At 39.3% G+C, this 17,867-nt stretch overlaps 2 protein-coding genes across 2 annotated transcripts; both read left to right on the top strand.

Annotated features, from left to right (window-relative positions):
• Positions 1-8,311: 8,311 nt before the first annotated feature.
• On the top strand, positions 8,312-10,826 carry LOC128355350 (ADP-ribosylation factor 4-like). Its single transcript, XM_053315593.1, has 6 exons — positions 8,312-8,380; positions 8,588-8,678; positions 8,815-8,924; positions 9,005-9,076; positions 9,636-9,758; positions 10,690-10,826. Exons 1-6 carry the CDS (start codon positions 8,312-8,314, stop codon positions 10,768-10,770), a joined length of 546 nt encoding a protein of 181 aa, XP_053171568.1. The 3' UTR covers positions 10,771-10,826.
• Positions 10,827-11,259: 433 nt separating this feature from the next.
• On the top strand, positions 11,260-15,889 carry LOC128355349 (ADP-ribosylation factor 4-like). Its single transcript, XM_053315592.1, has 8 exons — positions 11,260-11,290; positions 11,458-11,476; positions 11,565-11,617; positions 12,582-12,662; positions 12,738-12,847; positions 12,934-13,005; positions 14,887-15,009; positions 15,664-15,889. Exons 1-8 carry the CDS (start codon positions 11,260-11,262, stop codon positions 15,772-15,774), a joined length of 600 nt encoding a protein of 199 aa, XP_053171567.1. The 3' UTR covers positions 15,775-15,889.
• Positions 15,890-17,867: the final 1,978 nt, after the last annotated feature.

Genomic DNA, 17,867 nt, shown 5'->3' with positions numbered 1-17,867 from the left:
GACAGATACATAGATAGATAGATAGAAAGATAGATAGATAGATAGAAAGATAGATAGGTAGACAGATAGATAGATAGATAGAAAGATAGATAGGTAGACAGATAGATAGAAAAATAGATAGATAGATAGGAAGATAGACAGATAGATAGATAGATAGTTAGGAAGATAGACATAGATAGACAGATAGATAGATAGATAGTTAGGAAGATAGACATATAGATAGATAGTTAGGAAGATAGACAGATAGATAGATTGATAGAAAGATAGATAGGTAGACAGATAGATCTGTGATAGTTCTGCAGTCTGGTTGGAGTTAGACAAACAAGCTTCATGACAAGCAGAAAGTGTATCTTGTGATTCTCTGTTTGACGAAGTTAGAGTGGACATACGTTTTCCATTATGAACGATAGATAGATAGATAGATAGATAGAGAGATAGATAGATAGATAGATAGATAGATAGATAGATAGATAGATAGATAGTGGAAGAGTTAACTTCTCTGATCTGTCGTTAAGAAGTTGCATCATTTGAGGCTCGTAGATACCACAGACCGTGACAGTTTGACCAGAGTGATAACCTGTAACACCTCCAGCAAAGTGTGCATGAATGATGAGTGTGCAGAGTGCAAACATAAGACTGACCAGCTTCCGTGTTTCGATGGCTTGGTAACGGTTGCAGTGCTGGATATATCTACAAGCTACACACCCTCAAGTGTCTGCTCTACACTTTCTGAGTGATGGACCACGTACGCAATACAAAACAGGAAGTGAATGTCTTCCTTGTCACCACCGAGCTTGCAAGAAGAGGTGTGAAAGGGGGCACATAGAACTTTTTTCTGTGACATACCTGATGCCCAGGAGCCAGATAAGGCCCTCACAGAAACATTTGTTAAGTTGTTTTATGTTGCAAGCGAAGCTGGGAAGCTGGCAATGGAAAGGATTCCAGGCCAGATTCCCGCAGTGCCATTCATAAAGAAAACACAGCCAGTGGTCACAGTCACTCCAGGAGAGATTCTTTATCAGGACGTCAGCTGTATGTGCTCCACAAGAAAGCAGTTGATTTGTCACTTCACTTTTAACAAGCTAGCCCAAAAAAGTGCTGAAAGAGGCAGTTGCTTGAGAAAGTGGCGACCTCATTGGGAAATGTTGTGTGCTTGTATACGACAATGATCTACATCCAGGCATCATCCTTAATACAGATGAAACACCTTCCCTGGTGAAATGTCTGCACAACGCTGCTGCCAACAGGTTCTACTGGCCTGTTAGAGACCATATCCTGTGGTACCCACAGGCGTCGAAGTGGGGGGAGAAATTGGAATAGTGTACCAGGGCCCCAAGCACGATGGGCCCTGGGCTTTTGTAAAGTTTTGAAGATTTTTTTTCTTTATTTAAATATGTCAGTTATAATAAACAACATTCTCAGCATGAGAAATGTCAGGTGTTATTATAAACTGCTATTTTTAACTATTGCAGCAGCCTACTCATTTTGAAACATGCTTAGGAGTTATTATTGATGATATTGATGCTGATAATAACTTAAAAATCTAGTTAATGGCATAAGTAACCTAGCACATAATACAGTAAATGTCTGTTACCCGTTAGCGAGTCTAAATCTTACCTTTTCAATCAAAAGTCCCTTTCAGAAACAGTGGCAGAAAGTGGATCAGCTACTCCATTATCCCCTACTGCAGACTTCAGGCCCTTCAGGAGGTTTATGTATGGGAGCCCAGAATTTGGTGCTACACCCCTGGTGGTACCTCTTTAATGATATGCTCAGCCACCACAGCCTGTGACATCCCATCACATGGATGTATGGAAGCGAGGCATGCAGTCACTGTCCTGATGCTCAGGAAGCTTTTGAGTACATCAGATGTTTTTTCAGTTTTTCAGAGCTATGACCAAAGTTTTGTATCATATTTCCAACTTCAAATGCCCCTTTCCCTCCTAGTTTTTAAAGTTTTCAGGGAGTTAAAAGTCTCTTTTTTGCCTCTTTGGACTGTTATACCTTAATGAAAATGACATGCTCTATTTAAGGAAAGTTCTGAATGTTGTATATATGAATGATTTGTTAATTTGATTATTTGATAATCTGCTGTTCATGTTGCAATATGGTCATAAAGAGTACCTTAATGCTATTTTTTTAATCAAATTGTGTTGCATGTTTGAATTAGTGATGTTTTTGAAGAATGGAAGGGAGGGAGGGAGGGAGAAAGGAAGGATGGAAGGAAGGAGGAAGGGAGGGAGGAAGGAAGGAGGAAGGGAGGGAGGGAGGAAGGAAGGAAGGAAGGAAGGAAGGAAGAATGGAAGGAAGGGAGGGAGGGAGAGAGGGAGGGAGGAAGGAAGGACAGAAAGGAAAGAAAGAACGGAGGAAAGAGAGAGGAAGGAAAGAAAGAGAGAAGGAGGAAGGGAGGAAGGACAGATGGAAGGAAGGGAGGAAGGAACAGTCAAAACAGGCGGGTCAATTTGACCCGGGAGGACGACAGGAGGGTTAAAAATGATGGAAAGGGAGTGAAATGCTCCATACGTTGATGTGAAATAATGCTCTTATTTTGTGGACTAATCAAATAAATGCAAATTTTATTTGACAATTTGAAGTGGAATTGTAAGTGAGGCAGTTGATATGTCAAATTCATATTTCAGGATTATGAGTCTAAGAACAAATTCAGAGAAGAAGACTTATTAAAAAAGGTTTGTTTGAGATAATGTCCGTCCTGCCTTCTGTAAAACCATCAAGTGTACTACTAAAAGGCATTTTATATTTAAGAGCATGCCAACTAAAGACGTCTGCAAAATGAAAACAAACCACAAAAATAGGAAGATGAAAGAAATGTGTGCTTTGATTGAATCCACTGACCGTGTGAAATCAGTGTCACAGTCACAGTCGGTTAAATTCATGAAGTGAAGTGAGGAAGTGAAACAATCTGAAATCTGGATTTGCGGAGGAGGTTGAAAAGAAATGAACGAAGAGTACACTGAACACACTTATACAAGTTTTCATACAAGAAAGCTTTTCGTATTTATGTGTGATTTTGTTTTTTGTACTACTCTTATAGATCACCCTTTATAAAGTGATATATAAACCATTAATTATAACTTTAGGCTGCCAGCTCGTCCAAATTACTCAAGCATCAAACTTTCTGTCTTTTTGGCTCTTTCATCAGACAGAGAGGTAAGATGTTGTGCAGGCGCCACTTTTGGTGATTGTATGTAATTGTATGATCCAGTAAAGTTTTGAAATACATGAACAGTGCAGATTATGGAGTTAAAGTGAGTAGCAAGCACCAAGATCATGACCTCTGTTGTTTCTGCATGAACGCTGAGTCCAGGCTATTTACTCATTATTGCAGTATAGTGGCAAAAAAGGGTTGACGAGATGAGCAATTCAAAAAAATGTAAAAGCATGTAAAAGCATCAGGTTTGTTGGATTTTTGTTGTATTTTATGTCATTTGAAATTACATCTATGACTGAATGCTCCTGAAAATGTCAAATGTCCACCTATAGTGTATTTAAGTAGACTTACACAAATTACTTGATTTTAAAACATCAAATGAAAAGGAAAAAAAAAGTATTTCTACATTTAAATTTTAAAGCATTTTGTCAATATTGAGCAGGACATATCCTAAAAAAAACAATTTTGTCTAAATAACTTTTGACAAATGTAAAATTTATTACAAAACATAGTGTTGCATTGCAGAAGTGGAATATATTTATTCCCACATTTTAGTCCAGATTCATTCTCGTGCATATAAATCTGATTTTTATGAAAGAAATACTGATTACACCAACTGGACACTGGGTTGCATCACCTCATTGACACATATATAACAACTGTAACGGGTGGAGGTGGTACAACACACCAGGAAACAGTTTGAAATGATCTTTATTAACACAGTCAGTATGGTAACTGGTAACAGATTTCTTTGGGAGGTGGGGGGGGCAGGTTGGGCTCAGGGTAGAGGATGAAGCAGAGTCTCCAGCAGGTAAAGTGAACCCAGCAGCACTCACAGAGATGAGGTGTTTCACTTGACAAAAGACTCTGGGCTCTCCTGACAATACTGAAGCCAGAGAAAGCCACACAGCCACAGACAGACAAGAACCAGGAAGTGAACAGGCGATACTCGTGGTCAGAGACAAAAGGCTGTTGCTAGGGCAGAGACAAGGAGTCAAAACCAGGAAATCAGTCTGTACAGGAGTACTGGAAGGTCTGGCGTAGTAGCAAACACAATCTGGGAAGGAGTGAGTGAGCAGGTGGGGCATATATATATATATATGGATTGATTATTGATGAGGTGCAGCTGAGAGTCCAGGTGAGCAGGGTTAAATGATGAGGTGGGTGTGGCTGACTGGCAGGAGTGGGGCAGAGGTGGGGTGAATGGAAATTTACAGAGTGGCAGGTTGATGTTAGAGCAGACTGTGACAAGAATTAAACCTTCTCCAAACCACTATTGTATTCCCTCTGATGCTGAGAGGGGTTTAAAACCTCTTTCAGGATTGGAAATAGGCCTATGTTTACCAGAAAATATAATTGGACAGTTAATAGAATTAATAGAATATAACAAAAAAAAACTAAAATACTTTTTTGGGGGGAGTTTTGGATAATTTGAAATGATATCCTCAGTATTTTCTAAAATCACACACACACACACACACACCTTGTCCTCGGCCACTTTTGGGGACATCACATACACTTACATTTGTTTCTTTGAGCCTTACCCTAATCTTAACCACTGACCCAAAAAGTCAACTTTTCCCCAATTGGTGACACAGCTTTTGTCCCCAATTGACGGTCTTTAGTCTGAAATGTGTTCCCAAAAGTTTCCTATCACAGACAGACACACACACACACACACACACACACACACACAAACCACTTCAAACCAGATATATAACAGTTCAGTGAGTCACATTTTTCAGTTCCTGTTATAATGTAGATTGTTTTTCATCTGGCCTTTTGAACCCTGGGCTGATAATGAGACGTCTATTGAGCAATTTTTCCTTCCACTACAGATTTTGTGGCCACTAGAAGTTTTTCTTTGACATTTAAACATAAACTAATGTTGTTTTGGGATGTTTATAGGGACTTATAAACACTGTCCTCCCAAAAGAAACAACAGTCTCTAATGATTTGCTATTTCAGAGCTCTTCCAGTGCCTATAAAAAGTATTCACCCCCTCGGATGATTTCCACTTTTATTGCTTTTATAAATTGATGGTGGGAAATTGTCTGTCTGTCACCAATAACAGACTTAATAGACAGAAATGACATAAAACCCATAGAATACATAAAAACTACAATACATATAAAATACATTAATACATTAAATATGTAAGGCATAACAAAGACAATACAAGTTCATATCAGTTCCTGTGTGTGTTGTGTTTTGATCATTTGGAAGTGTTTAACCCTTTATTGGGCAAATAATTATATTTGGTAACTTCTGTAAATATCCCAAAATATCCTTCCTTCCTTCCTTCCTTCCTTCCTTCCTTTCCTTTCCTTCCTCCCTGCCTTCTTTCTTCCCTTCCTATTTTCCTTTCTCCCTCCCTCGTTCCTTATTTCCTCCGTCCTTCCTTCCTTCCTTCCTCCATCCCCCTTTCTTCTTCCTTCCCTTCCTCCCTCCCTCCTTCTTCCTTTCTTTCCTCCCCCCAACCTTCCTTCCTTCCTTCCTTCTTTCCTCCGTCCTTCCTTCCTTTTTCCTCCGTCCTTCCTTCCTTTCCTTCCTCCATCCCCCTTTCTTCTTCCTTCCTTCCTTCTTTCCTCCCTCCCTCCCTCCCTCCTTCTCTCTTTCTTTCCTCCGTCCTTCCTTTCCTTCCTCCCTGCCTTCTTTCTTCCCTTCCTCTTTTCCTTTCTCCCTCCCTCGTTCCTTATTTCCTCCGTCCTTCCTTCCTTCCATCTGTCCTTCCTCCCTCCCTCCTTCTCTCCTCCCTTCCTTCTTTCCTTCCTTCCTTCCATCTGTTCTTCCTCCCTCCCTCCTTCTCTCCTCCCTTCCTTCTTTCCTTCCTCCATCCCCCTTTCTTCTTCCTTCCTTCCTTCTTTCTTCCCTTCCTCCCTCCCTCCTTCTCTCTTTCTGTCCTCCCCCCTACCTTCCTTCCTTCCTTCTTTCCTCCATCCTTCCTTCCTTCCTTCCTTCCTTCCTTCCTTCCTTCCTCCCTTCCTTTCAATGAGTGTCCTATAAAGGGTTAAAACATTAATGGTACTCAGGATAAAATACTTATAAATATTCCTGGTTACCAAATGAACTCTGTGGCGCCTCCTAGAGCTCAACAGCTCAAACTGGCCAGAGAAAGGATGAGAGCTGTCAACACCAATGCTCCTCACTTTCTTCCTCGTCCTGTGTTCATCTCAATAAAGCTTTGTTAAATTTGAGGGAGGGAAAAAAAAGCCAAAAAAAATGATCATGTCTGTGTTGGCGGAAGTAATATTATGTTCCCCCCAGGATTGCAAAATTACAGAGTTTTCTGCAAAGAGCTGTCCCACTCTGCTTCTGCCTCATTTTAAACTATTACATTTCCAGAATAACCTCCCCAACCGTGACAATGATACATATATATAGTATTGGCAGCCTAATCCTTTAACCCTCTTGTCCTCGAGTCAAGGAATGGAGGGAGGGAGGAAGGGAGGAAGAAGGAAGGAAGGGTGGAAGCAAAAGAAGGAAGGAAGGAAGAACAAAGGAAAGGAGAGAAGGAAGGAAAGGAGGGAAGGAAGGAAGGAAGGAAGGAGGCAAGGAAGGAAGGAAAGGAGGAAGGAAGGAAGGAAGGGAGGAAAGGAAAGAAGGAAGGAAGGAAGGAAGGAAGGAAGGGAGGAGGAAGGAAGGAAAGAGAAAAGGAGGGAGGGAGGGAGGAAGGAAGGAAGGGAGGAAAGAAGGAACAGTCAAAAGAGATGGGGTCAATTTGACCCGGGAGGACGACACAAAGGTTAATTGTGTTTATCTCAATGAGCAGATAGGAAGTTACAAAGTATTTATATTCGTTACTGTACTCTATACTCCTTACATTGTCAAAACAGGCTCGTTACTCAATCAGAGGCAGAGTAGGGCGGGTCATTCTGTCGCCTTCCTAGGATAATAGTGCTGTGTAAATACTTCCACCGTGTTCAGAGCTGACAGCAGCCTGACATCATGAATAACACACCGACACTCACACTGCTGCTGCTGCTGCTGCTGCTGCTGCTCTGTAAAACCAGAGGAGACACCGACCACACACCGACCCTCACCGAGATGCTCACTACCAACAGACATATCCAGATTTTAATGGGTGAGATTTAACTCCAGCAGTAATATTATTTACTCTGAGAATCAATAAATGTCATGGTAGTTTTTTTTTTCTTGTAATATTTTGCCATGTTTGTAGCCAATGTAATAGAGTAATTAGATTCATAATATTTGTCTTCATTTGTAGTACTTTTACTTGTATTACATTTTAAAGCTGCAGTAAGTTGTTATGAGAAAAAAAGAGCTCCAGGTCCCTCCTTCTTCCTCTTTGCTGCGCTGCTCCTGCCTTCAAAGCCCCTCCCCACAGAGGAACCTGCCTTTCTATTTTGCCTTTACTATAATTGTATGTTTTTATGTTATTTGTTTCCAATTCTTACTGTTAAATGTTTTGTTTTTATGTAAAGCACATTGAGTTGCCCCTGGGTATGAAATGTGCTGTATATATTCTATTTTACTGTCCACTTGCTGCTGTAATAATGCAAATTCCCCCATTGTGGGACTAATAAAGGAATATCTTATCTTATCTTATCTTAAATAAAGCTGCCCTGCCTTGCCCTGCACGCTGCACGCGTGTCCCCGCAGGAAGAGAGGAAGCCTGTTTGATGAGTGAGAGTATGTGTATGAGTATGAGAGACTCCGAACTCCTCGTCAAGACTGCTGAAGGAGAGCTGGAGTTTATTGCTCCTTCCATAGCGCTGCTGCGTGGTAGGCCCAACCATCTGCAGACGTAGCCACTGATCTTTCTCTCCATGGTCCCCACGGTAGATAAGGCTACCTCGTACACCAGCAGAGGCCGAATGACTCGAGGTAAGATGCTGTGCTGGTAGATCCAAGCTTTGAGCTTGCCAGATAGTCCAGACTTGTCCACTCTGCTGAGCCAAGCTTCCAGCTCCTTGATGGTAGTGCTCTTGACTGGTACCTTGGTGATGGATGAGATTACAACGCCATCCACAGAGAAGCAGGATTTATCCACCACCTTCCCTCGCTTCAACACCATGGACCTGGATATGGTGGGCTTGAAACTCATTCTGGCCTAGGCTATGAGTTTCACTAGGCCCTGAAGGATCCACCTGCCTCCAGCACTGATGTTGTGGTGACAGTATGGTCGTCCATGAAGGGGCTGCCGAATGCCTCTGCACTCAGTCTGCCTTCACCATGTTCATCACAAGGGTGAACAGATAACGAAGATGGTACAGACAGTTATAATTCCATTTTCAAGCCGATGCCAGTCTGATGTAATGTTCCCAGAAATTACTCTAGCCTGAAGTCAATGTAGTAGCACTCATACCAGCAGCAGCGGTAATAACAGCAGTTGTTGTACTTGCTAATTAATGTGTATGTGTGTGTGTGTGTGTGTGTGTGTGTGTGTGTGTGTTTGTTTTTGCAGTGGGTCTGGACAGAGCAGGGAAAACCACTATCTTTTACAAACTGACGCTGGCTGAGTCCGTCACCACCATCCCAACTCTTGGTCAGCCTCTTCCCGATAAACGTAAACCAAACCTGCTCCTGTAATACAAAGTCATGACATAAACTCATCTGTGTGTGTGTGTGTGTGTGTGTGTGTGTGTGTGTGTGTGTGTGTGTGTGTGTGTGTGTGTGTGTAGGTTTTAATGTAGAGACAGTGGAGTACAAGAACATCAGTTTTACAGTTTGGGATGTCGGCGGCCAGTGTCTCCTCAGACCCCTGTGGAGACATTACTTGGTGAACGTAGAGGTAATACTGCAGCTGTTACTATGACATCACTGTTATTACTGCAGAACATCTGTATTAACATCTGTCTCTTTCTTCTTCAGGGTCTGATATTTGTGGTGGACAGCACCGACCCTGCGAGGATCAAAGAAGCTGCTGACGAGCTGCACAAGACGGTAACAAGCTTTACTCTTTAATACATCATGTCTTCTTCTTTAATCACTTAACCCTTACATACTGACCCATTTTTTACATTTAAGAGCTGTAAAAACATACGACACACATTTATTTTAGCCAGGCTTTTCCTATTATGACCCAAAGTATACAAACATAGAATTTTTTGTGCAGCTGGTTCACTTTTCTTTTTTGTGTGTGTGGCTGATCCACATTTTTTTGTATGTGTAAATGTATAAATTTAAACTCTATGGCCATTCAAACATGTTGCTGTATTTTTCATAACCTATAAGATGTTCTCCTGGGTTCTCCAATTATTCATAAAATCATGATTATGAATGTCTTTTGTCCCATAAATTAATATAATACACTCTTCATTTAGGATTAATCAAACATTTATTAATGACTAATGGGGAACTTATGGATTTTAATTGGTGTAGAGACTAATTGTGAGTCAAAATATGAACAGTATGTAAGAGTTAATACTTCAACACTTCTTATTTCATCACTTAAAGAAAAGTTCCAGTTTATCACAACTTGAGTCTTGTTTGTGTGCTGTAGTTAAAACTTGACCGACTGAAAGACATGCCCATACTGGTGTTCGCTAACAAACAGGATTTACCCCAAGCCATGTCGGTCAGTGACATCACAGAGGCCCTGAGCCTATCAGGAGTCTCACAGCCGGTAGGTAACAATCAGTGTCGGAGAGTAACTAGTTACATGTTTAACTACAAAATAAATGTAACTGTAATCTGTTAAAGTTACTGACAAAAAATGTCATTAAATTAAAGTTACTAATGAAAATGTTGATGATTATAAAGGAGGTTACATCTGTTCGGACTCTGCCTCGATAAATGCACTTTATACTACCCGTCACTTTAACTATGTTTTATGATGTTTTAGCCTGTTTGAGCTTGTTTTTAAATTAGATTTAATTTATTTTAGTATCTGAGACGTGAGTACTATATCTCACTCACATGTCTGACATGTCCTTGAATCTTGAATCTGAAGTCAGACCTTTAAGATTTTTCTCAGGAAGGTTTTTACCTCATGTTTTAATATTTAACATGTTACTGAATACATATATTACTGTTTTTAATTCTTTGAAATCAATATTTTTTAGATTTTGTAAATAAATCATGATGTGGGCTTATTTGGTGTCACAGTACCAGTTAAGCTCTTACCAGATTTTTTACTTTTTTCATCAAATATCTTTATTTTATATTCCAAAATCTACATGAACTAATGAATACATTTTCATATGAGAGATAAATGTTGCTTTATAAGAAATGATCGCCCTTATAAATCATGTCAGTATCCATGACAACACCTGAACTTAGATTTTGGTGCTTAATAGAAACATTTACCCTAACAGCTGAAAACATTGGTTAGAAAATTAGAAAAGTAATCAAATGTAATAAGTTACATTAATTTGATTAAGTAATTGAGATAGTTACATTACTTATTACATTTTAAATAGAGTAAACAGTAATATGTAATCAGACAGTTCAGGTTGTAATAATCTGTTTATCTGTGTGTGTGTGTGTGTGTGTGTGTGTGTGTGTGTGTGTGTGTGTGTGTGTGTGTGTGTGTGTGTGTGTGTGTGTGTGTGCAGTGGTTTGTCCAGGCGTCCTCTGCTGTGAGTGGTACGGGTCTGGCCGAGGGTCTGGACTGGCTCTCCAACCAGATCCAGTAGAGGCTGATCTGGAAGCTCTACTTTATTTTTTCTGTTTTCCTGCTGCGTCTTCAAACAGCCGCGTTTGGTAGTATCCACCAAAAACCCAGGATTGCGGAATTACGGAGTTTTCTGAAAAGACCCGCCCCACTCTGCCTCTAATTGGCTCTTACTCTGATCAATCACTCGTCACTTCGAATTCTAACCAATCAAACCAACGCATCTGAAGAGAATAGCCAATCAGAGGCAGAGTAGGGCGGGTCATTCCGTCGTGCTGTAAATACTGCCTGCTCCTCCGCTTCCACCGTGTACAGAGCTGACAGCATGAAGAACACACCGACACACACACACACACACACACACACACACACACACACACACACACACACTGCTGCTGCTCCTCTATAAAACCAGAGGAGACACCGACACACACACACACACACACACACCGATCTGCTGCTGCTCTTTAAAACCAGAGGAGACACCGACCACACACCGACACTCACCGAGATGCTCACCACACGTATTAAGATTTTCATGGGTGAGATTTAACTCCAGCAGTAATATTATTTACTCTGAGAATCAATAAATGTCATGGTAGTTTTTTTTTTCTTGTAATGTTTTGCCATGTTTGTAGCCAATGTAATAGAGTAATTAGATTCATAATATTTGTCTTCATTTGTATTACTTGTGTTTTATCTGTTATAGGTGAGGTTTTAAAACTGCAGTAAGTAGTTATGAGAAAAAAAGAGGACAGATAATTTCCTCCAGGTCCCTTCTTCTTCCTCTTTGCTGCGCTGCTCCTGCCTTCAAAGCCCCTCCCCACAGAGGAACCTGCCTTTCTATTTTGCCTTCACTATAATTGTATGTTTTTATGTTATTTGTTTCCAATTCTTACTGTTAAATGTTTTGTTTTTATGTAAAGCACATTGAGTTGCCCCTGGGTATGAAATGTGCTGTATATATTCTATTTTACTGTCCACTTGCTGCTGTAATAATGCAAATCCCCCCATTGTGGGACTAATAAAGGAATATCTTATCTTATGTGTATGAGTATGAGAGACTCCGAACTCCTCGTCAAGACTGCTGAAGGAGAGCTGGAGTTTATTGCTCCTTCCGTAGAGCGCTGCTGTGTGGTAGGCCCAACCTGGACCTGGATATGGTGGGCTTGAAACTCATTCTTGCCTAGGCTATGAGTTTCACTAGGCCCTGAAGGATCCACCTGCCTCCAGCACTGATGTTGTGGTGCCAGTATGGTCGTCCATGAAGGCTTTAATGGGGGGCTGCCAAATGCCTCTGCACTCAGTCTCTGCTGCCTTGACCACCTTGTTCATCACAAGGGTGAACAGATAACGAAGATGGTACAGACAGTTGTAATTCCATTTTCAAGCCGATGCCGGTCTGATGTAATGTTCCCAGAAATTACTCTAAGCCTGAAGTCATTATAGTATTTGGGGGCAGCTGTGGCTCAGGAGGTAGAGCGGTCATCCTCCAATTGGTAGATTGGCGGTTCAATTCCTGGCTCCAGTCCACATGTCGATGTGTCTTTGGGCAAGACACTTAACCCCAAATTGCTCCCGTTGCTGCATGAATGTGAATGAATGGTTAAATTCCCCCTGATGAGCAGGTTGGCACCCTGCGTGGTATCTCCTGCCATCAGTGTATGAATGTGTGTGAATGGATGAATGAGATGTCATGTAAAGCGCTTTGAGTGGTCGTAAAGACTAGAAATTCGCTATATAAGTACAGACCATTTACCATAGTAGCACTCATACCAGCAGCAGCGGTAATAACAGTTGTACTTGCTAATTAATGTGTGTGTGTTTCTGCAGTGGGTCTGGATGAAGCAGGGAAAACCACTATCCTGTCCAAACTGACGCTGGCTAAGGTCGTCACCACTACCCCAACTATTGGTCAGCCTCCTTCCTGTTAAACCAAATTTGCACCTGTAATACAAAGTTATGTATTATGTGTGTGTATGTGTGCAGGTTTTAATGTACAGATAGTGGAACACAAGAACATCAGTTTTACACTTTGGGATATTGGCGGTCGGTCAGTCATCAGACCTTTGTGGAAACATTACTGGGAGAACACAAAGGTAATACTGCAGCTGTTACTAGGCCTATTACATCACTGTTATTACTGCAGAACATCTGTATTAACATCTGTCTCTTTCTTCTTCAGGGTCTGATATTTGTGGTGGACAGCACCGACCCTGAGAGGATCAAAGAAGCTGCTGACGAGCTGCACAAGATGGTAACAAGCTTTACTCTTTAATACATCATGTCTTCTTCTTTAATCACTTAAAGTAGCTGTATGTAACAAATATATTCCAAGTAATCATAAAATTGCCCTAAATGTCACCAGACATTAAGGAATCATGTTCATTTGAAACACTGATATCACTGACAGTAGTAGTCCAGCCAGAATATTCACATTGGAAAAGCTCAGTTGCAGCCCTCAAGTCATGTTTATGTTGTCATTCTGTGTTTTGGCCTGATGCTCCACCCACCACCTATCTACCAATCACCAAGTCAGTACTGATGCTCCACCCACCACCTAGCTACCAATCACCAAGTCAGTAGTGTTTCAGCATCCAGGTTGCCAGGTGCCACTGAGCTGCAGTCTGATGTTACAAAACCAAAATAAACCTCATTATGACTCTCAAATACGTCGTGACAATTAGAGAAACAAAACAAGGGTATGTATAGGAGATGCCTTTGAAACATGGAGACGGCTGGAGACGGTTACCGCTGATACGGAGGAGGATATGCAGAATCATGTCCAACAACTGGCAACCCGCGTGAAGTAGATTCTGGCAGGGAGGGGGCGAGGAGTAACAGCTCTCTCCAGTGTTTTGAACGTGGGCCGCAGTACCATTTCTAAACACTTGGTGTCAGAGTTACATACTTCAACTTTAACCCTTATATACTGACCCATTTTTTACATTTAAGAGCTGTAAAAACATACGACACGCATTTATTTTAGCCAGGCTTTTCCTATTATGACCCAATTGTTTTTTGTGTGCAGCTGATACACATTTTTTTGTATGTGTAAATGTAGAAATTTAAACTGTATGGCCATTCAAACATGTGTGGAAGAATATGAAAAATGTGTAGGTGTGGCAGCAAACACTTCAGGGTGTCGGGTCAGGACACTAATTGTGATTATTCAGGTGAGAGTGTAGGGGAAAAAAAGATGAGGAGTCCAGGTAGATATTTGACCGTTTATCTAGCCATTTGAATACTTTTGTGCGTGTGGTTCTGCAACAACAGAGATCAGCAATACAGATTGATTAACAATTACAATCTGACATAAACATCAATACAAGACATAACTGCATATATAACCGCTAACATCAGAGCTATTAACTTTAGCATAAAATAAACACTAAATAAATGCTAAATAACATTCAACAAGTTTACAGTGTACATTCATATTAGCATAAAATAGCAAATACAATGTACAACAGACTTAACTAGCTAGCATAACGCTCATTAACCGTACGATCATCAATTAGCACAATGCAGCAGCGAGCTCTTAACAATGAATTTGGATGCATTAAACACTTTTTATTACACTCATGGCGACAAAATAATATATCACACAACATAACAAACTTAAAGGACTTTGTAACTCACTTATTTATGGACGCACACAACAACAAAAAAAAGTCCGTTTTACGTTGCCATGGTGACAAACAGTCAGGTCCTGCTGTAGTCTCTCTGTCGCACTCGCTCTACAGGTGCAGGCACGCAGAGTGAGTGATGCATTTGTGTACACAGAGCAGCGTCGGAAATCAGAGACTCCAGCGAACAGTGCATGGGAGCACAGCCTTTTTTTACAAAACATGTTGCTGTATTCTTCATAATCTATAAAACGTTCTCCACTATTTCATAAAATCATGATTATGAATGTCTTTTGTCCCATAAATTAATATAATACACTCTTCATTTAGGATTAATCAAACATTTATTAATGACTAATGGGGAACTTATGGATTTTAATTGGTGTAGAGACTAATTGTGAGTCAAAATATGAACAGTATGTAAGAGTTAATACTTCAACACTTCTTATTTCATCGCTTAAAGAAAAGTTCCAGTTTATCACAACTTGAGTCTTGTTTGTGTGTTGCAGTTAGAAGATGACGAACTGAGAGCCGCAACCTTACTGGTGTTCGCTAATAAACAGGATTTACCCCAAGCCATGTCGGTCAGTGACATCACAGAGGCCCTGAGCCTATCAGGAGTCTCACAGCCGGTAGGTAACAATCAGTGTCGGAGAGTAACTAGTTACATGTTTAACTACAAAATAAATGTAACTGTAATCTGTTAAAGTTACTGAGAAACAAAATGTTATTAAATTAAAGTTACTAATGAAAATGTTGATGATTATAAAGGAGGTTACATCTGAAGTCAGACCTTTAAGATTTTACTCAGGAGGGTTTTTTCCTCATTTTTTAATATTTAACATGTTACTGAATACATATATTGCTGTTTTTAATTCTTTGAAATACATATTTTTTTATGTTCTATAAATAAATCATGATGTGGGCTTAACTGGTGTCACAGTACTAATTAAGCTCCATGCCATACTTTTTACTTTTTTCATCAAATATCTTTATTTTATATTCCAAAATCTACATGAACTAATGAATACATTTTCAAATGAGAGATAAATGTTGCTTTATAAGAAATGATCTCCCTTATAAATCATGTCAGTATCCATGACAACACCTGAACTTAGATTTTGGTGCTTAATGGGAACATTTACCCTAACAGCTGAAAGTTAAGTAAAGTAATTGAGATAGTTACATTACCTATTACATATTAAATAGAGTAACTAGTAATATGTAATCAGACAGTTCAGGTTGTAATAATCTGTGTGTGTGTGTGTGTGTGTGTGTGTGTGTAGTGGTTTGTCCAGGCGTCCTCTGCTGTGAGCGGTACTGGTCTGGCCGAGGGTCTGGACTGGCTCTCCAACCAGATCCAGCCAGTAGAGGCTGATCTGGAAGCTCTACTTTAATTTTATGTTTTCCTGCTGCGTCTTCAAACAGCCGCGTTTGGTAGTATCCACCAAAAACACACAATACCTGATGAGCCTGTGAAGAAGAGAAACATAACAGATCCCCAGCCAGGTTTTATTGTAACACATTATCAGGTCATCAAATTACCGCAAAGTAGCTGCCATATAGACAAACCCTCAAGAGACCCTGACAGAGGTGGAAAGTGACAAAGTGTACTTACTCAATATACTGTATTAAGCCTTTCATGCTGCTTTGGTCAACTTTGACCCAGTTTTACATTTGTGAGCAGTAAAGATTGCTGATTTCTTTTTTCTTTTTCTTTTTTTTCCAAAAACATACAAAAAAATCAAATTGCGAAATACCAATTTTCACAAGTTTACGAGACTGGTCCATAAGTGAAAAAAGAGAGAAGCACAGCACTCAATAATAACAACAATATGAAAGTCCATCTAGTGAAACACATACACAGGTCAGATTCCCGTAATGTCATATCTCAAGTGTGTACCCAGTTAGTTCAGGTCCAAATTGTATTTAACTCCAAGACCTTCCAATGGTTTCTTCCATTTCTGCTCAAAAGTATGAATCCTCCCATTGATGTAATGTCCCCATTTTTCAAGAGTCACAACCTCGGATATCAGAGATTTCCATATAAGAACAGAGGGAGGGTCATCTCCGACCCACTTCACCATGATTGCTTTCCTTGCCAGCATTAAGAGTGATTGAATCACTTCCTCATGTTGTTTAGATTTCTTTTTTTTTTTAAACTTTCATTATAATAAACTATGTAGTGCAGTAATAGTAGTATTAGTAGGTAGTATAGTGTGTTACGATGATGCATTGTGTATGTAGTGTAATGTGTAAAACCATTGGTTGTGCTTTCTCTACTGAAACCTTGATGTACACACTCCTTTTTTTAATGCTGCACTTAAAGGATAACTCTGTGTTATTTTATATTTTTCTTACTGTTAATAAATACTATGAAAAAAAAGCCCTATTTGTTTCTCCGTCTCTGAATACTTTTGATTCCCTCTGTCTGTGGCACGCTGGAACAATCCTACTAATAAATAATAAAACACAATACTTGTAAGTAGGATTCATTCAGTGTTGGTTTTGTTTTTTTCTATGGCTGCAACTAACCTTTTTTTCCCCATTATCAATTAATCTGTCTATTGTTTTCTTGATTAATCAATTAAAGTATATATATTATATATACATATTTCAACATCTATTCATTACTTTTAGCTATTTTAGCTGAACTTTTACTTAAAGCTAATCTTTAGTTTAGCTACTTAACAATCTTTACATTTACTCAAAAGCGTATAAATTGATGATTATATGATAATTTAAATGATTGTTATTCCTTTGAACTGGTAATTAAGAATAGTTACATGAGTCCAAATTCACTTAACAGCACAAAAAACACTCTTCACTTTTTTTTTTGAGTATTTCAGAATAAAACAAACACACATTGTCCACAGTAACAACTTTATTACAGAATATGAATTTTTTAGAAAATATAGATTTTATATTTTCTTAAAGCCCTAATACATATTACATGTTACAAAGGCACATCATTTTACATACATTCAATTGATCGTCCGTAGCAGCGTAAATGTCTTAAAGTATAAATAAATGTGGGATTATGTGTTTCTGAGTGCTATGAAGATATTTTTACTGTAAACATGAAAGTAATAAATAAGCAATTGAGTTTAATTCAAGAGTAAAATCACTTTTTAAAGATAAACTGAGATTTTAAAAATAATCAGATTAAAATAAATAAAAGATAAAGAGAATCAGTGCAGTTCAATTTGTTTCCTAAAAATGATCCCAATAATCCAAAACTGTGATTTATTAGTAAAACATTTGACTCCAGTGTCGTTTCATCAGCTGTGATCGATGAATTATTGAGATATTTGTCTTTATTTGACATTAATTAACTTGTTTCTACACTTTCCTTTCTGGTGATATCAGACATTATCTACAAGGCCACAGATCTGTTTATCATATAAAAAGAGAACATATAAAAACTAGGGCTGTCAAACGATTACATTTTTAATCAAGATTAATCGCAGAATTTCCATAGTTAATCGCG

This window comes from Scomber japonicus, chromosome 3, assembly GCF_027409825.1.
Source record: "Scomber japonicus isolate fScoJap1 chromosome 3, fScoJap1.pri, whole genome shotgun sequence".
NCBI classification, from domain to species: domain Eukaryota; kingdom Metazoa; phylum Chordata; class Actinopteri; order Scombriformes; family Scombridae; genus Scomber; species Scomber japonicus.
This window is presented reverse-complemented; position numbering and strand designations above follow the sequence as displayed.

What these genes read in the sequence shown, in the direction of transcription:
- LOC128355349 (XM_053315592.1), top strand. Translation starts at nt 11,260, where the DNA reads ATGCTCACCACACGTATTAAGATTTTCATGG. An exon ending in CACCACTACCCCAACTATTG is followed by an intron (nt 12,663 to 12,737) that starts GTCAGCCTCCTT and finishes GTATGTGTGCAG; the next exon opens with GTTTTAATGTACAGATAGTG. An exon ending in ATTACTGGGAGAACACAAAG is followed by an intron (nt 12,848 to 12,933) that starts GTAATACTGCAG and finishes TTTCTTCTTCAG; the next exon opens with GGTCTGATATTTGTGGTGGA.
- LOC128355350 (XM_053315593.1), top strand. Translation starts at nt 8,312, where the DNA reads ATGGTCGTCCATGAAGGGGCTGCCGAATGCCTCTGCACTCAGTCTGCC. An exon ending in TCACCATGTTCATCACAAGG is followed by an intron (nt 8,381 to 8,587) that starts GTGAACAGATAA and finishes GTGTGTGTGTTT; the next exon opens with GTTTTTGCAGTGGGTCTGGA. An exon ending in CACCACCATCCCAACTCTTG is followed by an intron (nt 8,679 to 8,814) that starts GTCAGCCTCTTC and finishes GTGTGTGTGTAG; the next exon opens with GTTTTAATGTAGAGACAGTG.